Below are 19850 nucleotides of genomic sequence, written 5' to 3' on the forward strand. Positions count from 1 at the left end.
CATTTACCGGCCAAAAATGTCGACTTTGCATTGTCGTTAATGTTTTTTTTAAAAATCTACAATTGACGTTGCTCATCTAACAATAATTTGATTTTAGATTTTGATTAATGGGTTAGTTTTATTTCATCAATGGTTAGGTATCTATCTGATTTTACTCAATACAGTTTTTTTAATTAATTGTCCGTAAAAATCACCGGTACGAGTAAGATATATTTTTTTTCTCCTTGAACCAAAATACTTTGGAGTAAAATTAATAGGTCAGTATTGATACACACGCGCACGTGTGATAAGATAAAAACACACAAAGCCTGTGTATTAGACTACCGCAGATCACTCCCGCTGGATCTTCTCAACCATTTATGAGGAGGTTTACATAAAGGTAAGTGGTGGTATTTGATTTAAAATGTTTGCAGTAAATTTAATTTTATTTAAAACAATATAACCCATTCAAGACATCGACGAGAGCACAAAAAACATTCTTTTCAACAACAGCCATTCCAAAATATCAGCCCTTTTTGGGAGTTGATTTTAATCAACTCTCCTATGCACTAACTCGGGCAACGCGAAAGTGAAACATTGTTTGGAACTCAGCACAAATCAATACTTAGTTCTTGAAAATAGTCGATAAATTCGATGCTATGTATTCTGAAGCATTGTTTTTCAAAAAAAAAAACGTATTTATTAATACCATGAAAATAATAAGATTTTAAATTGTACAAACAGTTTAGATATTTTTTAAAGTCGTATGTATTCCTGTGCTAGAGTTCAATGTAATCTCGTTCAACCAGACGCTTGGCTGTCTCCGTTAATATCCGACAAAACAGAGTCTCTCTTGCTTGTCGGAGATAAACGGAGACAGCCGAGCGTTTGGTTGAACAAGACTAGAGTTCAATCATGCCTAGATCCATACAATATCTCAGAAATATTTTGATTACTGATACTACTTGCCATGCAAATTCACATATCGTTGATTTTGAATAAATGATAATCGATAAAATCAACTCTCGTCAGTACTTCAATACTTTGATTTATGTATGTTGCTAAATCCGATTAATTTAATCACTTTTCGATTTTTTTTCTTGATCTCGAGCATCAATTTTCGAACACTTTAGAAGTACAAACTCGCCATCGGTCTACGTAAGACGATGCTTCAGATTTGAAATAATATTGCTTTCAGTAATTGTCAGTACGATGTCTTAATTTACGCTCTATCATTTAAATCAATTATGATGAATAAACATCTACATGTAATCAAAAGTATTAATGACGTTGAAAAGCTTAAGATTCCGCCTTAGGCAATTTTTCATTGAGTTTTATTGATTGTGACGTAAAAATAAGAATTCAATGTTGTAACAAGCACTTGTTTTAGGTGCGCGATATATCAGCGTAAAGCAAATTAGGTCCCTGGTCCTATATTTTCAGCATTTTACCAAATAATCAACGGTATCTAACATGATAACATTAGTGTTTTATTGTTATTTATCTTAAGTACATAAACGTGTGTAAATACATACAAAATAATTCATAATTTAGATTTTTCTCTTTCAGGGCAACACAGTTGAAATTTGTTAAACACATTTTCTGCTATCTCCAGAGGTATTTTTTTTCATCTTTAATTACAGCTAGTACAACATTTTATAGATACATGTATATATTACAATCATTAAAAAAATATAAGCATGTAGAATATAAATTTCAGTAAGTATACTTTTTTTTTCTTTTAAGAAAACGTTTGTTTGAAAGATTTTGATAGTAAATATCATTCTCGTGCTTAACACCGATTCAAGTTAAAGCATCACATAGAATAGTATATGTCAGCTACCAGGGTTTTCTGATCGTTAAAAACTAAAAGTGTAGTGATCACTGCAGATATTTGTACACTGTCACCATGTTAGTGCCATTTTGTCCCACGTGAAGATTGTTCTCATTATCCACACATGCACTACGGGGATCAGTGATGTTATGTTCTGATGTGAGTAGCATAGACAAGAACTGACCGTTCTTATTCAGAAGATGAACCGTGTTAACAACAATATCGCAGACCAGGATATGACCAAGGATGTCGGTACAGATACCAAAAGGACGAAGCACTGACCCATGACCTGTAAAGTAGAACCTGTGTTGGCCAGATTTATTCACAACTAACACAGCGTTCTTGTCTAAGTCAGAGACACAGACATCGCCATTAATATTTTCTGTAATATAGTGTGGATTTCTACTGTACAGCCCCTGTCCTTTGATGTCCCTTTGAATGTTTTGTATTTCTATCCCTGTCTTGTTGTACCTGGTGACTTTCCCCTCCCAGTCCTTGCTCATTCCCACCAGTATGTCCTTGTTGATGTGAGAGGAGTATATACTTATTGGTTTCCAATCTCCCGTTTTAATGAATTCAGTAATTATATAATCTTGCGTTATTCTACTGATGACATTTTTCTTTTTGTCTGTATAGATCAATTCCGCATCTAGTGTGACTGTGTGGTAGCCTTCAACTTCCCCATTAGTTTTTATCTTTAATAGCATACTGCCCTTAAGATCTGTTTGGATGAGGTAACCCGTCTTATTACTGACCCAGAGTCTGCCTGATTGATCTGGTGATAGATGAAAATTACTGTTATCACCTGGTACTGTGTACTTCCATACCTTAGTAACACAAAACGATAGAGAAAGTGTGTGTTTCTTTCCCTTCCGTTTTTTCTGCTTCCCTGTAGGTTTCAACACTGTAGAGGAAGTCTCCATGGGTGTTGTCTCTCTGTTCTCAGGTTTAGTGTTAGGAACAGTTATATTACCCAATAATTTTGCGACGTTGTCCTGGCTGTATTGACTACCAGTAAATACAGGAAAAACTAGTTTTGTGGTCTCAGGCATGGATTTCATATTTAGGTTTTCTGAAAATGAGAAAATGATAGGATTGTTTTGGATACTATCAAAGGAAAGGTAGCACTGAAACTTTTTGGCAATATTTTCAAGGTAACCCTTGTATTCGTTATAGGTGTTGTCTTGACTCTGAAACTTTTCCAAGAGGGTCTTTTCTGTTCTGTTGGCTTGTTCTAAGTTGTCCAACGTCGCTTTTTTAACTAGAAGTATAAGCGATTCTGCTTTAACTTTTATGGATGCTCTTATTTTATCCATCTATGTTTTAATTTTCAAGACATCTTCTTTAATATCTCTCTTCATTTCTTCTGAGATTGGGAGATGATATTGATTTATGTTGTAGATTTCATCAAGGCACATGATGAAATTCTTTGAGTAAATTGTCTCAAGATCGGCAAACATATGTTCTCTATGGTTTTGTATTGCGCATTTGCAACATAATGGAACTTGACAGTTCTCGCAAATCATGTCTATATCTTTAGAAGGATGATCTTTGCTGTTCTCTTCAGGAAGTTTACGTTTACGCTGTCTGTAAGGGACCACTTGATGGCTTTCAGTTTCTGGACTCTTCTGATGTTCATCTCCGCATTGTTTACACATCGGTTGGTGACAAGGATTGCAGTAAAACTGGCAGTTGTTCTGACAATCTTCAGTACCACACACTAAATAATGCTGGGCTATGTCTGGTATATCCTGTACAACACCTGTACCTACTTGTTTGGATAACGCCATCTGAAAATTGTCATTTATTTACTTTTTAAATTTGCATGCTACTAAATATCTTATATCAAAGAAAAAGTAGAAATAAATCTTCATCGGCAAGTGACGTGGTACTGTTCTCATAATTAAAAATATGGATAATGTTTATTATTTAACAATAATGTTAAATTAAGAATGTATCTTATGACTCACCTTTCTTTTTGAAGTTTTGCAATGTTTTTGGTTTATATTGGACGTTATCTATACTACTATATTAAAATAATAGACTCGATGTTTTTTCTTGGCTTTAATACCGAGAAATGGAAAGAGAACTGTCATTTGTTTTATATATTTTAAACATTATTAACACTGGAAGATTACAAAGTTGTTTTTATTTTTTCTTAATCAAGCTTCGCTTATTAATAATCAACGAAAATTCCTTTAAAATATCCGGAAATCATATGGATTTTTTGGATTTTGCTATCTTGCGCATGCGCGTCACATTCATGCTTAATCACGGGGGGCTCTATAGTTTTTGTTTCCACAATATCACATTTGCATGGATAAACTCGGAAACGATTTTAAAAATACGTGTAAATTTTCATTGAAAATTTGTCACATATATATTCTGTTCATCAAAGGAAATACGGGAGATAACTCTAACTCAGTGCATTTAATATGAAAAATCCCGATAGTTCCGAATGTCAACTCGAAGCGAGTGAAAACGTTGCTGGATAAAGTGTTCAATTCTTCATTAATATGAATTAAATTTTAAGATGAAAGATATTTACACCCTCAAAATGGTTTATTATGAATAATTTGATTGTTATTTTCAATGCTGCTTCATTAATTTTTTCCAAAATCGTTTCGGAGCGACTCTGCAATTTGTTGCTACATTACGGGTATATGGGAGGCATTTTAACTGTGGTATTGGCATGTACCGAGACACAGTTAGATTATTCTGAGTAAGCAGAGTGTAGTGAAATTAATAGTATTATTGTAGCCTTAAAGCTTTATTATGTAAATGGCAACAATACGGTGTGTCGATGTATCTATTTCGTAAATGTCCGATATATGCACGGGTCAAAGTCTAGTACAGTTTATAAATTAGACTTCACGAGTTCTGTGGTTTTACTGCCAAGTGAGAGATAAAAAATTTAAATCCTGGAGCATGATTGTGCCGGTGCCGGAACATTAAAGCCATATGATATCAATTGATCGGGTTTAAATATTTGCTCTATTTAGTGGAACACTTGTTTAAGTTTGATGATGTTAAAATTAAAATATTCTTTGGTTTGTTTTGTTTTTATTAAACACTGATTTTTTAAGCTATGTTATTAAAGAAAACGCTAAACTACCCTGTAGATAACATACTTATTTTTTAATACCCTAACATAGAGTCTAGAGGTTTAATTATGGAAGAAAGCAATCGTAGTTCTATTTTACAAGTCAAACCACATGGCAATTATCCCCATCCCCCTTCCCCGTTAAGCCATACATTACTGAATGTGTACCAAAAAATGTCTTCATAACTGAGTTTAATTACGATCGCCGAAGATAATCGATGACGACTCACTTTACTAGGATGTTTCAAGTTAGAAAACACTGAAAAAGAATCATCAAACGTTAAAGTTTTCACTGCGGAAGAGGAAAAAGAAATGCAATAGCCCAAAATTGAATGACTAATTCATAATTTAACTTGGATCGTTTTGGCATAACACTGCATGGGGTATTCGGAAAAGGGGGTGGGGTTATTAACCATACTCCATTTGTAAGATACAATGCATGTTATTTCGAATTGCGACTAAGCAGATTTTTTTAAAACCCAGGAGTTAGTCGGCAAAGATAAACTTGAGACAAAGAAAAAATAATCGATATAAGAAAGAAGTGGATTAAAGTCCATTTATCAAAGTCATTTTATCTAGTCCTTTTTACACACTTAGGGTGGATGCAAAGTAATGTTTTGTATGTGAGATTTGTAATTGAAAAATCACAATTAATTAGTTTGTACATACGCACTGTTATTCACAGTTTCAAATCTACGTCAGATTGTACGTTTTTGGGTTTCTGTCGTTTGTTACTGTATAACTAATTGTCAGCGGGTTTACTATGACTGCAAGTATTGATGATTTTTATTCAGACAATGAGATAGGTAAAGTTAGCTTCCAGTAACTGGCTACTAGTAACTGGCTACCGGATGAAATGAAAGTTGGTTACTAGTAACTGGCTACGGGATGTAATGAAAGTTGGTTACTAGTAACTGGCTACGGGATGTAATGAAAGTTGGTTACTAGTAACTGGCTACGGGATGTAATGAAAGTTGGTTACTAGTAACTGGCTACGGGATGTAATGAAAGTTGGTTACTAGTAACTGGCTACGGGATGTAATGAAAGTTGGTTACTAGTAACTGGCTACTAGTAACTGGCTACGAGATGAAAGAAACTTGGCTACTAGTCACTAGTTACTGTCCAAGTGAAAAAACATACCTAAGATTTCTATTTGTGTTCTTAATATGTACATTGCACTATATCATCATTTACTCATATTCCTCTCATACTCTAGATCTCATCGGTAATTGGTGTATTTCGTTTAAAATATATCTATTTTAGACTATGTTGTCAATTTGACCCAAGTAGCTGCACTTATAGATTGAGAATATCAAGAAGTGATATTAGTTTTAACAATCTAATATGTCATCCGCTTGATATTACATCAAATTTACTCAGATAAATCTCTTAATCTCGTCAGCTACCAGTGCATTTCGTTTCAACTATCTCTATTTTAAAGACATTTTTCATGCAACTCAAGTAGCCGTACATAAAGATTGATGACGTGTTTTATATATTTATAATACTGGAATATCAATTAATGTTGTAAGTCGGAAGTTAAGAAGGAGATTCCTTGATAAAATCTGATGGCTTTTATCATTGCTCGTTTAGTAGACGTCAGTGTAGAATAATTGAAAACACGAACCTATGATTCATGACGATTAAAGTGTTTTTCTGCGTACTATTGTATAGTTTACGCAAATATCAAATGGCACTAAAGTACAGATATAACTTTGTAACAATTGCTACATCGATGTTGTATATACATATACCTTTCAAATGTCGTACTCACAGGAATACTTTAAAGATAATGAGCTATAACGGTGGAATATGGCTCTGTAATGATATCATAAGTAAAACATATATAGAGGATCTCTCATGATTTGCGATGGTATATGATATTTATCCAACTCGTTGTGTGTTTTCTATCCCCGAGCCTTGGTGAGGGGATAGAAAACACACAACGAGTTGGATAAAAATCATATGCCATCGCAAATCATAAGGTTTTTATTTAAATCACATGTTTTACTAAGTCATTTTTTATAACCTCAATTTTTTTCTATAAAAATTATGATTGTTAGCCGCACAACATATTTACTGCAAGACGTCAACAACGTTATACATTTCATTTTCGAGCATTATTTTTAATCAAATTATGGAAAAAAACTGCGATGAATGCTTTACATTTACAACTTTATATATAGACCTTTCAAAGTATATAGACAAGTTTCTCTCTCTCTCTCTCTCTCTCTCTCTCTCTCACTCTCTCTCTCTCTCAACTCTTTTCTCCCGTTGTATTCCTTTCTCTGTCATTCATAGAATTTTTAAACGTATGGATTTCTCAACTCTACATGGACAATATAGATTTTTTTACATATTAATCTAAGAAACGCAAAACACGAATCATATTAATTCTATGTAACTCTATACACATATTTGAACATTTATATATATACGCCTGTATATAAATATCTCAAACAAGTGTAAATTGGTCGTGTTTGCAAGTGAAATAAAAACAGATCATCAATCTCTTTGTGGTAACATCCGGACAGTTCATGACTATATTGATCATTCTATTACATATACTAACATCCTTTGTCGCCTGTATCTTTGTTGTGTTTGCAGTAACAATTGAAGTAATATTTTTTTAACCAACGCATGTTTTGTTTCAAATTTTATACGGTCAGGTTTTAAGCGCATTGTTAATGAAGAACAACATTTCTGTGATATCTGATTTCATTTAATCTGAGAAGCATTCGCATGGGCATCCTCTGCTAATAAATGCAAACCAAAAGCTCTCTCTCTCTCTCTCTCTCTCTCTCTCTCTCTCTCACACACACACACACACACACACACACACACACACACACACACACACACACACACACACACACACACACACACACACACACATTACTTAAAAGCTAAATATTAACTATCAGTGATAACCTACATGTATCATTTACTGGAATACAAATGAAAATTTGTTTTATAACTGATTACATGTATATAGATGAACAAATCAAACTGATAATGATTCCTCTTTGTATACCTGGTAGAAATATCTAATGGAATTTTTTTTTTAATTTAAATCAGAAACATCAATTCCAAACGGAAGTTAAGGGGGGAGGGTGCTTTCCGTTGACATCCTGGCAACTGAACTTTATACTCAAATTTTGTTCCTCCTCTGGCCATTTTTAAATTTAAATCTTATCCTTTAAAAGGTTTATTTTTCAACTTTTGATATTTGAAGTTTATATCAATTATATAAATTTTGGGAAAATGCTTTTCGTTTTTCTTTTTTTTACCTTGATTCTAAAACTTTCACATTAAGGGTTTAAAATTGTTTTTTTTATATAAGCATTTAATTTTCTAATTTTCGGTTTTTGATACTTGTTTAAATAATTTGAAATTGAATTTTAGATGGAATGATAAAACCTATCTTGTTTCCTAGATGGAAGATAAGTTCAAGTATTGATTTAACTGATGCATTTCAGTATGCATAGAAAAGGTATATGTTGACCATATAATACAATATTCTTTTATGTAAAATCCTTCTGAATTCTGATAAGTGATACAGTTTCCTTAAAAATCTGACATCTGAAAATGAATTGCAATGTAAAAGATATAACAATAATCAGACCAATTAGTTGAAATATACATGTAAAACATTTTACATATGATAATGCAAAAGTTTTAATATATTGCGTTCATTACATCTACTTTTCATTGTGAGCACAAATGAATCACCTGTAATGACACTCAATTGATATAGATCTCTTGACAAAAGGAATTTCAGTTTATGTTTAATCGAGTTTGATTTCAGTGGCATACCGATGAATATAGGCTAGTAGGAATGCTGCTCTTACAAATGATGCTCATTGAAGATATTTGTACACTATCACTGTGTTAGTGTCACCATGTCCTACATGAAGATTGTTATCATCGTCCACACACACACAAAGCGGATTCTCTATACCTTTTTGGGACGTATCTAGAAGAGATAACAATTGACCGTCCTGATCCAGAAGATGAACTGGTTTACTGTTGATATCAGAGACAATGATGTGACCGAGGATATCAGTACAGATACCAGAGGGAAGAATATCTGACTCTTGACCTGTATAGGAAAACCTGTGTTGTCCTGATTTATTCACCACTATCACAGCTTGATTGCAATAGTCTGATACACAGATATCACCGTTGATGTTTTCCGTGATGTAGTGTGGATATCCACTATACAGTTCCTGTCCTTTGTTGTCCCTCTCTATGCTCTGTATTTCGTTTCCTGTTTTGTTGTACCTGGCGACCATACCATTCAAATACTTGCACGTGGTCATTCCAACCAGTATATCCCCATTAATATGAGATGTATGTATGCTGAGTGGTACCCACCTTCTCGTTGTAATGAATTCAGCAATTGTTTTTTCATGCGTTATTCTGTTGATGATACATTTCTTTCTGTCTGTAAAGATCAGATCCCCGTCCTGTGTGACTGTGTGGTAGCCTTCATCTTTACCGCTTGTTTTTCTCATCTGTAGCTGTTTCCCCTGTAGATCAGTTTGAACAAGGTTGCCACTTGCATCACTGGCCCAAAGTATGCCTGATTTACCTCCTGATATATGATATACACCATTAACACCTGGGACTATGTACTCTTTGACGTTGGTGACAGAGGAAGACAGAGAAAGTTTTTGATTTTCTTCTAATTCATCTCCGTCCGCTTCTTTCAGTTTTCTTGTAGGTTTCAACTCTGTTGAAGTAATGTCCATTGGTTTTATTTTTCTAGATGCTGGTTTAGTGGTGGGAACAATTACTGTACCCAGTAGTTTAGCGACATCATTCTTGCTGTATTGACCAGCAGCAGTAAATACTGGATAAACAGGTTCTGTCGACTTAGGTATGGGATTAATATTAAGTACTTCTGAGAGAGAAAAAAGGATTGAATTGTTTTGAACTTTATCATAAGACAGGTAGCCCTGGAACTTTTTTACAAGGTTTTCAAGGTAACCATTGTATTCGTCATAGGCTTTGTCTTGACTCTGTAGCTTTTCCAATAGGGTCTCCTCCATTTCGTTGGCTTGTTCTAAATTGTCCGACATCGCTTTTTCCACTAGACGTTTAACTGACTCTGCTTCAGCTTTTATGGATGCTCTTATTTTCTCTATACACGCTCTCAATTTCAAAATATCTTCTTTAATATCTCTTTTCAAATCTTGTGAGGTTGGGAGATAATATTGATTTACGTTGTAGATTTCGTCGAGGCAGAGAGTAAAGTTCTTTGAATAAATTGTCTCTAGGTCGTCAAAAGTGTGCCCTCGGTGGTCTTTTATCGAACATTTGGAACATACTGCAACCTGACAGTTTTCGCAAATCATGTCAATATCTTTAGACGGATGATCTTTGCATTTCTCGAGAGGAAACTTTCGTATACGTTGTCGGTAAGGGACTACTTCATGAGTTTTAGTGGCCGGACTCTTCTGATGTTCATTGCTGCATTGTTCACACAACTTTTGGTGACAAGGATTGCAGTAAAACTGGCAGTTGTTCTCACAGTCTTCAGTGTCACACACTAAATAATGCTGGGCTATGACTGGTACGTCCGGTACAACACCTGGACTTACTGGCTTTGAAAACGCCATCTAAAATTTGTTCAGGTACTTTAATTAGTCACATCGTTGACTTGTAATCTTCATAATTGAATACATGTCAAAGTGAAAGTAAAGATCATTCCCGATTTAGGTAAAATTGTTTACAAATTAGAGTAAAGGAACACTGATCGATATATATATCATGGATATAGAATTTTTTGTGTATTATGACTCACCTTGCTTTAGACGGTGTTGCGGTAATACGAACTGACTTTTTACGTGATGTCGTTGATAAAGCGAGACTTCACGAGATCTCTTTTAAACGTCCTAGTTGCAGATAAAAATAGCTTTAAGGTATGATTTGGCCTGGTAGCATGGATTTAAAGTCTTATTTGTATTATTGGGTCGCCGTGACTTTACCAACATTCATGATCAGTATGATGTCAGTATCTTTCTTTTAATTATTTTAGTGGAAATTTTGACAATTTCATGTCAATGTTAGGGCATTGCTTATCTTTGAATTACATACAGTCAAAAGACACCGGTATTGTCTTTCTTTAAAGCTCCAGCAATCGATGATTGATATTACGTTAATTTAATTTAATAAACCGATACCAGTATTCGACCCTGAAGATGATTGGGCAAGTTTTGAGATATAATTTTTTTTTCGAATGAAATTTTCGCACTTCACAGCTATCAATAAAAAGATATTAGAATTTTTGTTTAATAAAGTCCGTGCCGTATACAGTTTAGTGTTGTCGAATCCGTTTTAAGATGGTTGACAGTTTTTGTATTGTCATTTTTTCATTTCTCTCAAGATTTGATTTTCTATATGTAACACAAAACCTTAGAATATGTTACAAACTTATCAAATCTTAAAAATGTGCGTAATGAATAAAGTATAATAAAAAGTATACTGAAAATTCCTAAAATTGCCTGTTTCTGTCATTTTTGTTAAAAAAAACCTTCCACACGAACATAAGCACCCCCCCCCCCCCCTAAAAAATAATTACGGTCATAACGGATTCGGAATCACAAATTTTTGGATATAGCGAACTAATTTTGAATCCCGTAAAGGTGATTAATTACGAAATTTAATATTTCTATATTATAATAAATTTATTTAAAGCTTAAAAGATTTGCACTACTATTAAACAAAATAGTTTGAATAAATGTATTTTCACATTAGTTCTTTAATTCACAATCTGATTTTTAAAGGCATCAAAAGAATTTACTTTCATTCTAAGCCTCAATTAGCAAAAATTGTAGTCTAGTGAAAAAAACCCATCTAAATAGGAATTCACTATACTCATAGTTATTATTATGAAATCGTTGTACGGATATAACAAATCACGAATATAACCAAGAAAATACGTTGGTCCCTAGGACTTCTCTATAACTGCGTTTAACTGAAATGAATTACTCTAGGAACTATTTAGTAATGCGATTCCTGTTGGGCATTAGTAAAAAAAACCTTCTTTTACAAAATTTGTGATGCACTGATTATGCTTAAAAAGTTTTAATTTATGCATTTTATTTTGATGAGAGAGAGAGAGAGAGAGAGAGAGAGAGATTGAAAGGTGTCTCAATAAATTTATTTTGGCACGTGGTCAGAGCATGGATGCTGTTATGTAATGGTTATACACACGTGTAAACACATGGGTTATTTTTCTTCAAATTGTGTTGAGTTTCTGATTTTTAATGTACCTGTCTGAATCATACAATTTTGTTTTTGATTTCAGGCAGTCTACTTATCGTAATTGTTTTCCCTCGGACTGAAATGTCACACTTTCATTGGTTTAAACATGGTACGTAATTGCCTCGTATATCTCTATGTTTGCTCCGTGAGGATTAATATTAGGCAATATGACCGTCATTGGCCGTCACTTAGCCTACTAATGTTGACATTTCATATTATATAACACAAAAACCGTGTTCCGTTCTCAAATATTTAAAGTTGTTGCCCTTTGGAGTTTATTTAAATTAGAGTAGTTACCCTTTGAATTGACGTACCATAGTGTTTGTTTCTGCTGCGTTCGTGTATAATGGCATCCAGATTTGTACTAAGCACTGCAGAGGAAAAACAGGAAAAGCGATTAAAATTGAACTGTAGCAAAACGTTACAGGTAAACAAAGGAGCGGCTAAAGTTTTCAAAGAATATTTGAAAGTAAAGGGAGAAAATGAGAACTTTCTAGACTTTGACAACGTGAAATTAGACGCGATGCTAGGCCATTTCTAAATGGATCTACGTAGAGAAGATGGATCACATTACAAAGTAAATTCTCTGGAGACAATTTGCCATGGCATAAACAGATATTTGAAGTTGCCCCCCTTCAATACAAAAGTGGATATAGTGAAGGATTCCTCGTTTACCGACAGCATCCGTGCTCTGACCACGTGCCAAGATAAATTTATTGAGACACCTTTCAATCTCTCTCTCTCTCTCTCTCTCTCTCTCTCTCTCTCTCTCATCACGGCTGTTTTAGCCGAAGCCAAAGGAATGGGGAAGGGACACGTGGTTCACCATCCTTTTATCTCAGACACTGACTTAAAATCTTTGTTTACATGTATGCATTTGTCTATTAATACAGCACAAGGTCTCTTCAATAAAGATCAGTTTGACATCCGAATGTTTTTCTGCAGGCGAGGGAATGAAAACATGCATTACATGACCAAATATATGTTCCGAGTTGAAACTAACGAGGACGCTGCTCGAAAAGTCGTGAAAAAAGTCGTTGATGAACTAACTAAATACCATCGTTTGGACAAAGAAACTTCTTTTGGAATTATGCCAGAAAATGAAGGTTTGTTTTGCTTTTAAGTATGTCTATATTTTAAAAGAATTGAGTCATAGAGAAAATCTTATCATACTTATAAATTCTTATTTAAAATCTATCAATATTTATACATGTATGTATTTGTTATCTTTTTTTGGTGGGATCAATCTACCGTCAAGTTTTGTCTTTGGAGATGTACTAATCAAAGCTGCATTCAGAATGTGACAGATAATTTTGATTGACACAATATACATTAATTTTTACTACTAAAAATTTACGTGTTTCTTGATTGGGGTTAGAAATGTTCCCTTTGACAGGCTATGACAGCGACCAACAGAGGGTTTTCTCGAATCTGATGCAGTGTGGTTCTGTAATGTCCCTGTTGGTGAAAAGAAATTGAGAAGTTTTCTCAGCTGCTTGGCCAAGGCTACTATCTTGTCAAAAGTATATACAAACCATTTCGTAAGAGCAACTGGAGCATCTATTCTGTCCAAATGTATGTATGGACCCTCACAAGTTATGTCTGTCACTGGACACAAGTCCGTACAGTGCCTGGGTGTCTATCAGCGAATTAGTGATGCAGAAAAAATTTAGATGAGTGAGTCAATCAGCGAAAATCTTGCACCAACATCCCGCTTGCCAACGTTACCAAGTTCCATGAGGCATGCTAATATGGCCAATTCATCTTCTTCATCAACGGTTTGTGAAACTCAAATAATGGAATGCGATCTTACCGGATGGCAAATTTATCAACTTTTTGCAGATTTTGAAACAAAGTCCAGTTGAAGAGAAACAACAATTCAGACCAATATGCTTCAGTAACTGCACCGTGAATATCAGTAATATCAACATTAAAACAAAATAGTTCAATAAAAGAAAATGTATAGATTTGAGTGGTTTTAATTGTTTATTATTAATTGTTGAAAAGAACTATATAATATATATGATAAGAATTAAATTTGGCCCCCATAATTTGCCATTTTTTAAGTGTTACGGGTACAAAAAAAGGTAACTTCTTTTTTAAAAGAGATGATATAAAATATATTTTTCATATATCTATTTGATTGTGTTGCTCTTACTGGCAGTATGTGACGTCAAAAGTGACGCTATTTTTTAGAATTCAATCAAAATCAGTCAAAAATTGACATTCTAATATTTTTACGAATGGGGAACATAGAGCGCATGCTTGAACAAGATAATTTTTTTTGTCACGTATTAGTCTTGGCTAGATACATCTCTGATTAAAATATTTTGTTTGTTCAAGCATGCGCTCCATGTTTTCTGAAAGATAAAGTGCTTGAAAACAAACTGTTATATGCTATAAATGCAAAAATGGCGGGAAAAGGTTGTCTTTACGATGTCATATTTGTATATTGTTGGCACTTGAATCAAAATGAATATTATGTAAACACATCACATATATATCTGAACTAAAAAATCAAAGAATTACAGTAAAATGATGATGTTCATTTTAAGGGCCATTTTAGGCCCATATCATATGTAGTCCTATAATAGTTTATTGTTGAAAATACTGTTTGTTATTGATATAAAGATGGTTGAAATTTATTTACTGTTGAAAAAATAAAAATGTGTGGAATTTAATTAATGGATGAACAGTTCTTGCGAGTAAATGTATCACTTGATAGTTCTTGGGAAAACAAAACACTTCGCCTCACCATCTATGAGATTGATCAACCCAATTTATTTCCGTAGTGTGTCAGTAACTAACCTAATAAGTAATAATATTGAAAGCGCAAATAAAGTTCCTTTTTCATATAATATCGCGCTATTTCAGATAACAAAAACCTTTAATATTTTACTTTTTACTGAAAACCATATCACATCGTGATATTTGTCTTCATCTTAAAATCTATAGCATATTTTCAAAAAATCAATCTGTGAAAATAAATTAATCGCAAATAAACGTATATTCATGATTTGCGTAAAACGTTCTATATTAAAGGCTCTTGAGAAATATTAAGTAATAGCAAACATTTTCTAGAAATGTTTGATAAAGCATTCGAATAAAATAATGTTTCAGGTACATGTATCTGAATTTTTTCTTCTATATTTTGATTGTAACAAAAATTTAAACAGAAACCAAATAGCGCCAATATTAATCTAATTAAAATTTGACTTGTAATCGTAGAGGAGTGGAATTACAAGTCTAATTTTAATTAGATTGCAAATAGTGGGTTTTTTCTATTTAATCTTAGAGACCACACATAAAACTAATAAAATTTAATAATACTATACGTATTAAAACTTGTTTAATAAATCGTTGTAATGAATATTAAATTCAGTATTCAGTACGACGATGTAAAGCGAAAATGATTAAACAACCATCACGGAGTCGCGGGAAAATACGGTACCCGCGTTGGCCGTAAAGTAAATTCTCCCAGTGTTCTTCTTATAAGTCAGTTTACTAACTTCAGGATAGGTAAGAGATTAAAATAATGTTTAACTTTGACCAAGTACATACACAGTAATGTCAAGATCAAATCAATATTTTATCACATTTAATAACTGACGTCCGATTTTTAAAACCAATATAACATTAGACAGGTATGATAAATTCAATTCAATACAGCAACCAACTATATAAAATTATGTAAATTAAAATTAAAGAATAAGATTTTTTAGATTTATATCTTTATATCTTTATTAGATATTTCTCAAATTCTGGTTGAATTTTTTTTTATATCAGCACTCATTTAAATTGATAAATCAAAAAAAGTATAATGTAATTATTTCTATAACTGGAATAGAGTTATCAATATTTTACTCTCAGTACATGTAATAGTTCAATTATTTTTTTATTGGTTTCATTAAATATTTGAACACTGTTATTGTATTGGTGTTGGACTGTCCCACGTGAAGATTGTTGCTCTCATCCAGACACACACTTCGAGGATACTTCACCCTTTGTTGTGGTGTGATTAGTAGAGACAAGAACTGACCGTCCTGATCCAAAAGATGAACCGATTTACTGTATGCATCACACACAATGATGTGACCGAATACATCGGTACAGATACCAAAGGGACGAAATTCTGACTGCTGACCTGTGTAGGAGAACCTGTGTTGTCCTGTTTTATTCACAACTACTACAGCATGATTGTTAAAGTCTGACACACAGACATCACCGTTGACGTTTTCTGTGATGTAGTGTGGATTTTGACTATAGAGTTTCTGTCCTTCATTGTCTCTCTGAATGTTTTGTATTTCTTCCCCTTTTTTGTTGTACCGGGTGACTTGACTCTCTCCATATTTTCTTATCCCAACCAATACGTCCTCGTTGATATGAGAGGAGTGTATGCTTATTGGTTCCCAGTCTCCTATTGTAATGAATTTAGTGATTGAATAATCAAGAGCTATTCTATTGATGACGTTTTTCTTTTTGTCTGTATATATCAGATCGTCGTCAAGGGTGACTGTGTGGTAACAACCAGATCCACAACTGGCTAGTATCTGAAGATATCTCCCCTGTAGATCTGTTTGAATAAGTTTACCACTATTATCACTGGCCCAGAGTCTACCTGATTGACCTACTGAGATATGATATACCCTTTCAACACCAGGTACAGTGTACTGTCTGACCTTGGTAACAGAGCAAGACGATAACAGTGCTTGTTTGACGTCAAATTTCTCTCTGTCAAGTTGTTTCTGTTTTTCTTCAAATTTCAATTGTGCAGATGCAGTCTCTATGGATTTTATTTTTCTCTTTTCTGGTTTTGTGTTAGGTGCAGTTATTCTGCCAAATAGATTAGCGACATCATCCTTGCTGTTTTGACCAGCAGTAAATACTGGATAAACAGGTTTTTTGGTCTCAGGAATGGGTTTGGTTTTTAAATGTTCGGAAAGTGAGAAAATAATCGGATTGTTTGTGACTTTATCAAATGACAAATAACCATGGATATCTTTTATTAAGTCCTCAAGATAATTGTTGTAGTTCTCGTAGTTTTTGTCCTGTTTCTGAAGTTCTTTTATTAGTGATTGTTCTATTTTCTTGACTTGTTCTAAATTGTCTGTCATCACCATGTCAGTCAGTTGTTTAAGATACTCAGCTTCGATTTTTATAGATGTTTTTATTTTGTCCATTATTTCTTTTATTTCTTTGGTATCTTCTTTTATATCCTTTTGCATATTTTGTGAGATTGGGAGAAGACACTGATGAATATCGCAGATTTTATTAACAAAGATAGTAAATCTATCTGAATAAACTGTTTCTAGGTCATCAAGCTTATGCCCCCGGTGGTTTCTTATAGCACATTTGGAACATAAAGGAACTTGACAATTCTCGCAAATGATATCTATATCTTTAGAAGGGTGATCCTTGCATTTTTCCACAGGAAGTTTTTGTCTACGATCTCGGTAAGGGACCACTTCATGGTATTTGGTTTCTGGAGTCTTCTAATGTTTATCTCTGCATTCTTCACACATCGGTTTATAACACGAATTGCAGTAAAACTGGCAGCTGTTCTCACAGTCTTCAGTGCAACATATTAAAAAATGCTGAGCTGTGACTTGTTCATCCTGGATAGTATATGGAATTACTGCCTTGGATAATGCCATCTGAAATTTGTTTTGAATGTCGTTTAATTTTTCCATCCTTGTCTTCAAATGTTTATATTTTAGCAAATGATACACTGAAAGTAATTCTAGATCTATGAAGGTGTTATCTTACTTAAAAAATGTAGGAATGTCAAATTTACTCAAAGAAGCTTAATTGAAGGCTTAAGTCGAACGATATTCGAGTACTCATTGATTTATTTGAAGCATGTTTTTTTTCTAAAAAAAAAGATATAGTTGTCCAACATTTGGTCTTTAAGTCAACACTATATACATCTAGAAGTGAAATGTAATAAGAGACTTAACATAAATTAGAATTTTCATCATAATATCCGTTTAGCAAATGTCCTGGCTTTTCCTTTTTGCTCGGTACGCTTACACATAATTGAGTAACACATCATTATCATCAAACATTTTATTTATGGCAACTCAAACGTGTCATGATTCATGCTAAGTCATTGTTTCGTCCCTAAGCAAATATTTAAGTTAAATGACTACTAAAGCTAACGCCTTGTATTAATTTTGATATTATTAAATTTTCAATCAAACAAACATCTAATACAACATTAACTGTTTTAATGTTTAACGTGAAAGAATCCCAAATCACATGATTATGAGAAAAATACTTTTTCAAACCATAATTTGATTTATATAAAGAAAGAGATCTTAGACACCTATTTTTAAGCCGCTTGAAATATTCATCTAGGGCTAACCACCGATGGAAAAAATATTACTTAAGGACCAAGAATGCCCAGAAAAAACAATGCCGTTATTCTTATTCGTAGCCTAAAAAATGCCGCGTGAAAAAAAAAGATTTTTTTAAAATTTCCATTCACTTTAAACATGAAATGAGTCATCAACTAAGAGATTTTTTGTCCATGATCGTCGTGACCAACCAATAGTCGAGTACTCGAGTACTTGTTGACATCCCTAATAAAAAGATGACATAAACTTATATTGTTTCATTTCAAATAGGAATATTGATATTGATATATTTAACTAATTATTACCTACCTTTGCTGTCTGATGTTTCTTAATAGCACGATTATTCGTTGGACGTTATACCGATTATAAAACAAGAATTTATGAGACCTGTGTTTACTTCCCTCTAGTAATAGATATAAATAGATTTAAAGCCTGCAGTATAATTGTGAACAGTGGTAGAACAATTCAACCAAATGATACCATTTAAAACTGATGTTGTGCGATATTAGTTTACGTTTGGTTATATCATGTTTATCTAATATTGCTTCTTCATTAATTGGCAATAAAATGACACTTGTTGAGCCTTGTCAAGAATGAAATATATTGGCCCGTGGGCTACATTGCTCACCTGAAGAACCGTTCCTTGTAAATTCTATTCTATAGCATGTGCTATTTCTATTTTAAACTTTGAACCCCTTTCCAGAGCCCAGTATTAGTTCGTGTGTTGGCTTTATCAGTTTAGAATCTGCACTATTTGAGGTTGTGTGCATTGTTATCTCACAAACTATATCAATGTGGTTCTTGAGAAGATTTTGTTTTTAAATTTTTCTATAAATGTTTAACCTTGAACCTCGCCCGGGACCCCAGATTTAGTTCGGTGGTCACGATTTTTACTATTTTGAATATTCACTATATATACAAAGTATTTTATAGCTATTGGCATTTCTGGTGCAGCGGTTTCTGAGAAGAAGATTTTCAAACATTTTTCTTTGTAGTTCTATGTTTTAATTTGATCCCCGCCTGAGGTCTCAGTTTTTGTTCGGGGATCACGATTTTTACAATTAAGAATTTTCAATATATATATATATATATATATATATATATATATATATATATATATATTTATATATATATATATATATATATATATATATATATATATATATACAATTTTTGTTGTAAACATTCGTATTCCTGGTGCAGTGGTTCTTGAGAGGAAGATTTCTAAACATTTTTTTCTTTTGTATATCTATGTTAAACTTTGAACCCCGCCTAAAACATCAGTTTTGGTCCGGGGGTCTCACA

At 33.2% G+C, this 19850-nt stretch overlaps 2 protein-coding genes and 1 pseudogene across 2 annotated transcripts; all 3 read right to left on the minus strand.

Moving 5' to 3' along the window:
* Positions 1 to 1831: 1831 nt before the first annotated feature.
* Positions 1832 to 3603, minus strand: LOC128170505 (uncharacterized; annotated as a pseudogene).
* A 4425-nt stretch (positions 3604 to 8028) lies between these two features.
* Positions 8029 to 10586, minus strand: LOC128170501 (uncharacterized). The gene has a single exon (XM_052836278.1). It carries the CDS (start codon positions 10539 to 10541, stop codon positions 8778 to 8780), a length of 1764 nt encoding a protein of 587 aa, XP_052692238.1. The 5' UTR covers positions 10542 to 10586; the 3' UTR covers positions 8029 to 8777.
* Positions 10587 to 15948: 5362 nt separating this feature from the next.
* On the minus strand, positions 15949 to 18952 carry LOC128170517 (uncharacterized). Its single transcript, XM_052836299.1, has 2 exons — positions 18855 to 18952; positions 15949 to 17843 (listed from the first exon to the last, which is right to left on the minus strand). Exon 2 carries the CDS (start codon positions 17412 to 17414, stop codon positions 16077 to 16079), a length of 1338 nt encoding a protein of 445 aa, XP_052692259.1. The 5' UTR covers positions 17415 to 17843; positions 18855 to 18952; the 3' UTR covers positions 15949 to 16076.
* Positions 18953 to 19850: the final 898 nt, after the last annotated feature.

Source organism: Crassostrea angulata, chromosome 2 (genome assembly GCF_025612915.1).
Source record: "Crassostrea angulata isolate pt1a10 chromosome 2, ASM2561291v2, whole genome shotgun sequence".
Taxonomy (NCBI): Eukaryota; Metazoa; Mollusca; class Bivalvia; order Ostreida; family Ostreidae; genus Magallana; species Magallana angulata.

Coding starts and splice junctions, on each gene's coding strand:
- LOC128170501 (XM_052836278.1), bottom strand. CDS start 10,541: ATGGCGTTTTCAAAGCCAGTAAGTCCAGGTGTTGTACCGGACGTACCA.
- LOC128170517 (XM_052836299.1), bottom strand. CDS start 17,414: ATGCAAAAGGATATAAAAGAAGATACCAAAGAAATAAAAGAAATAATG.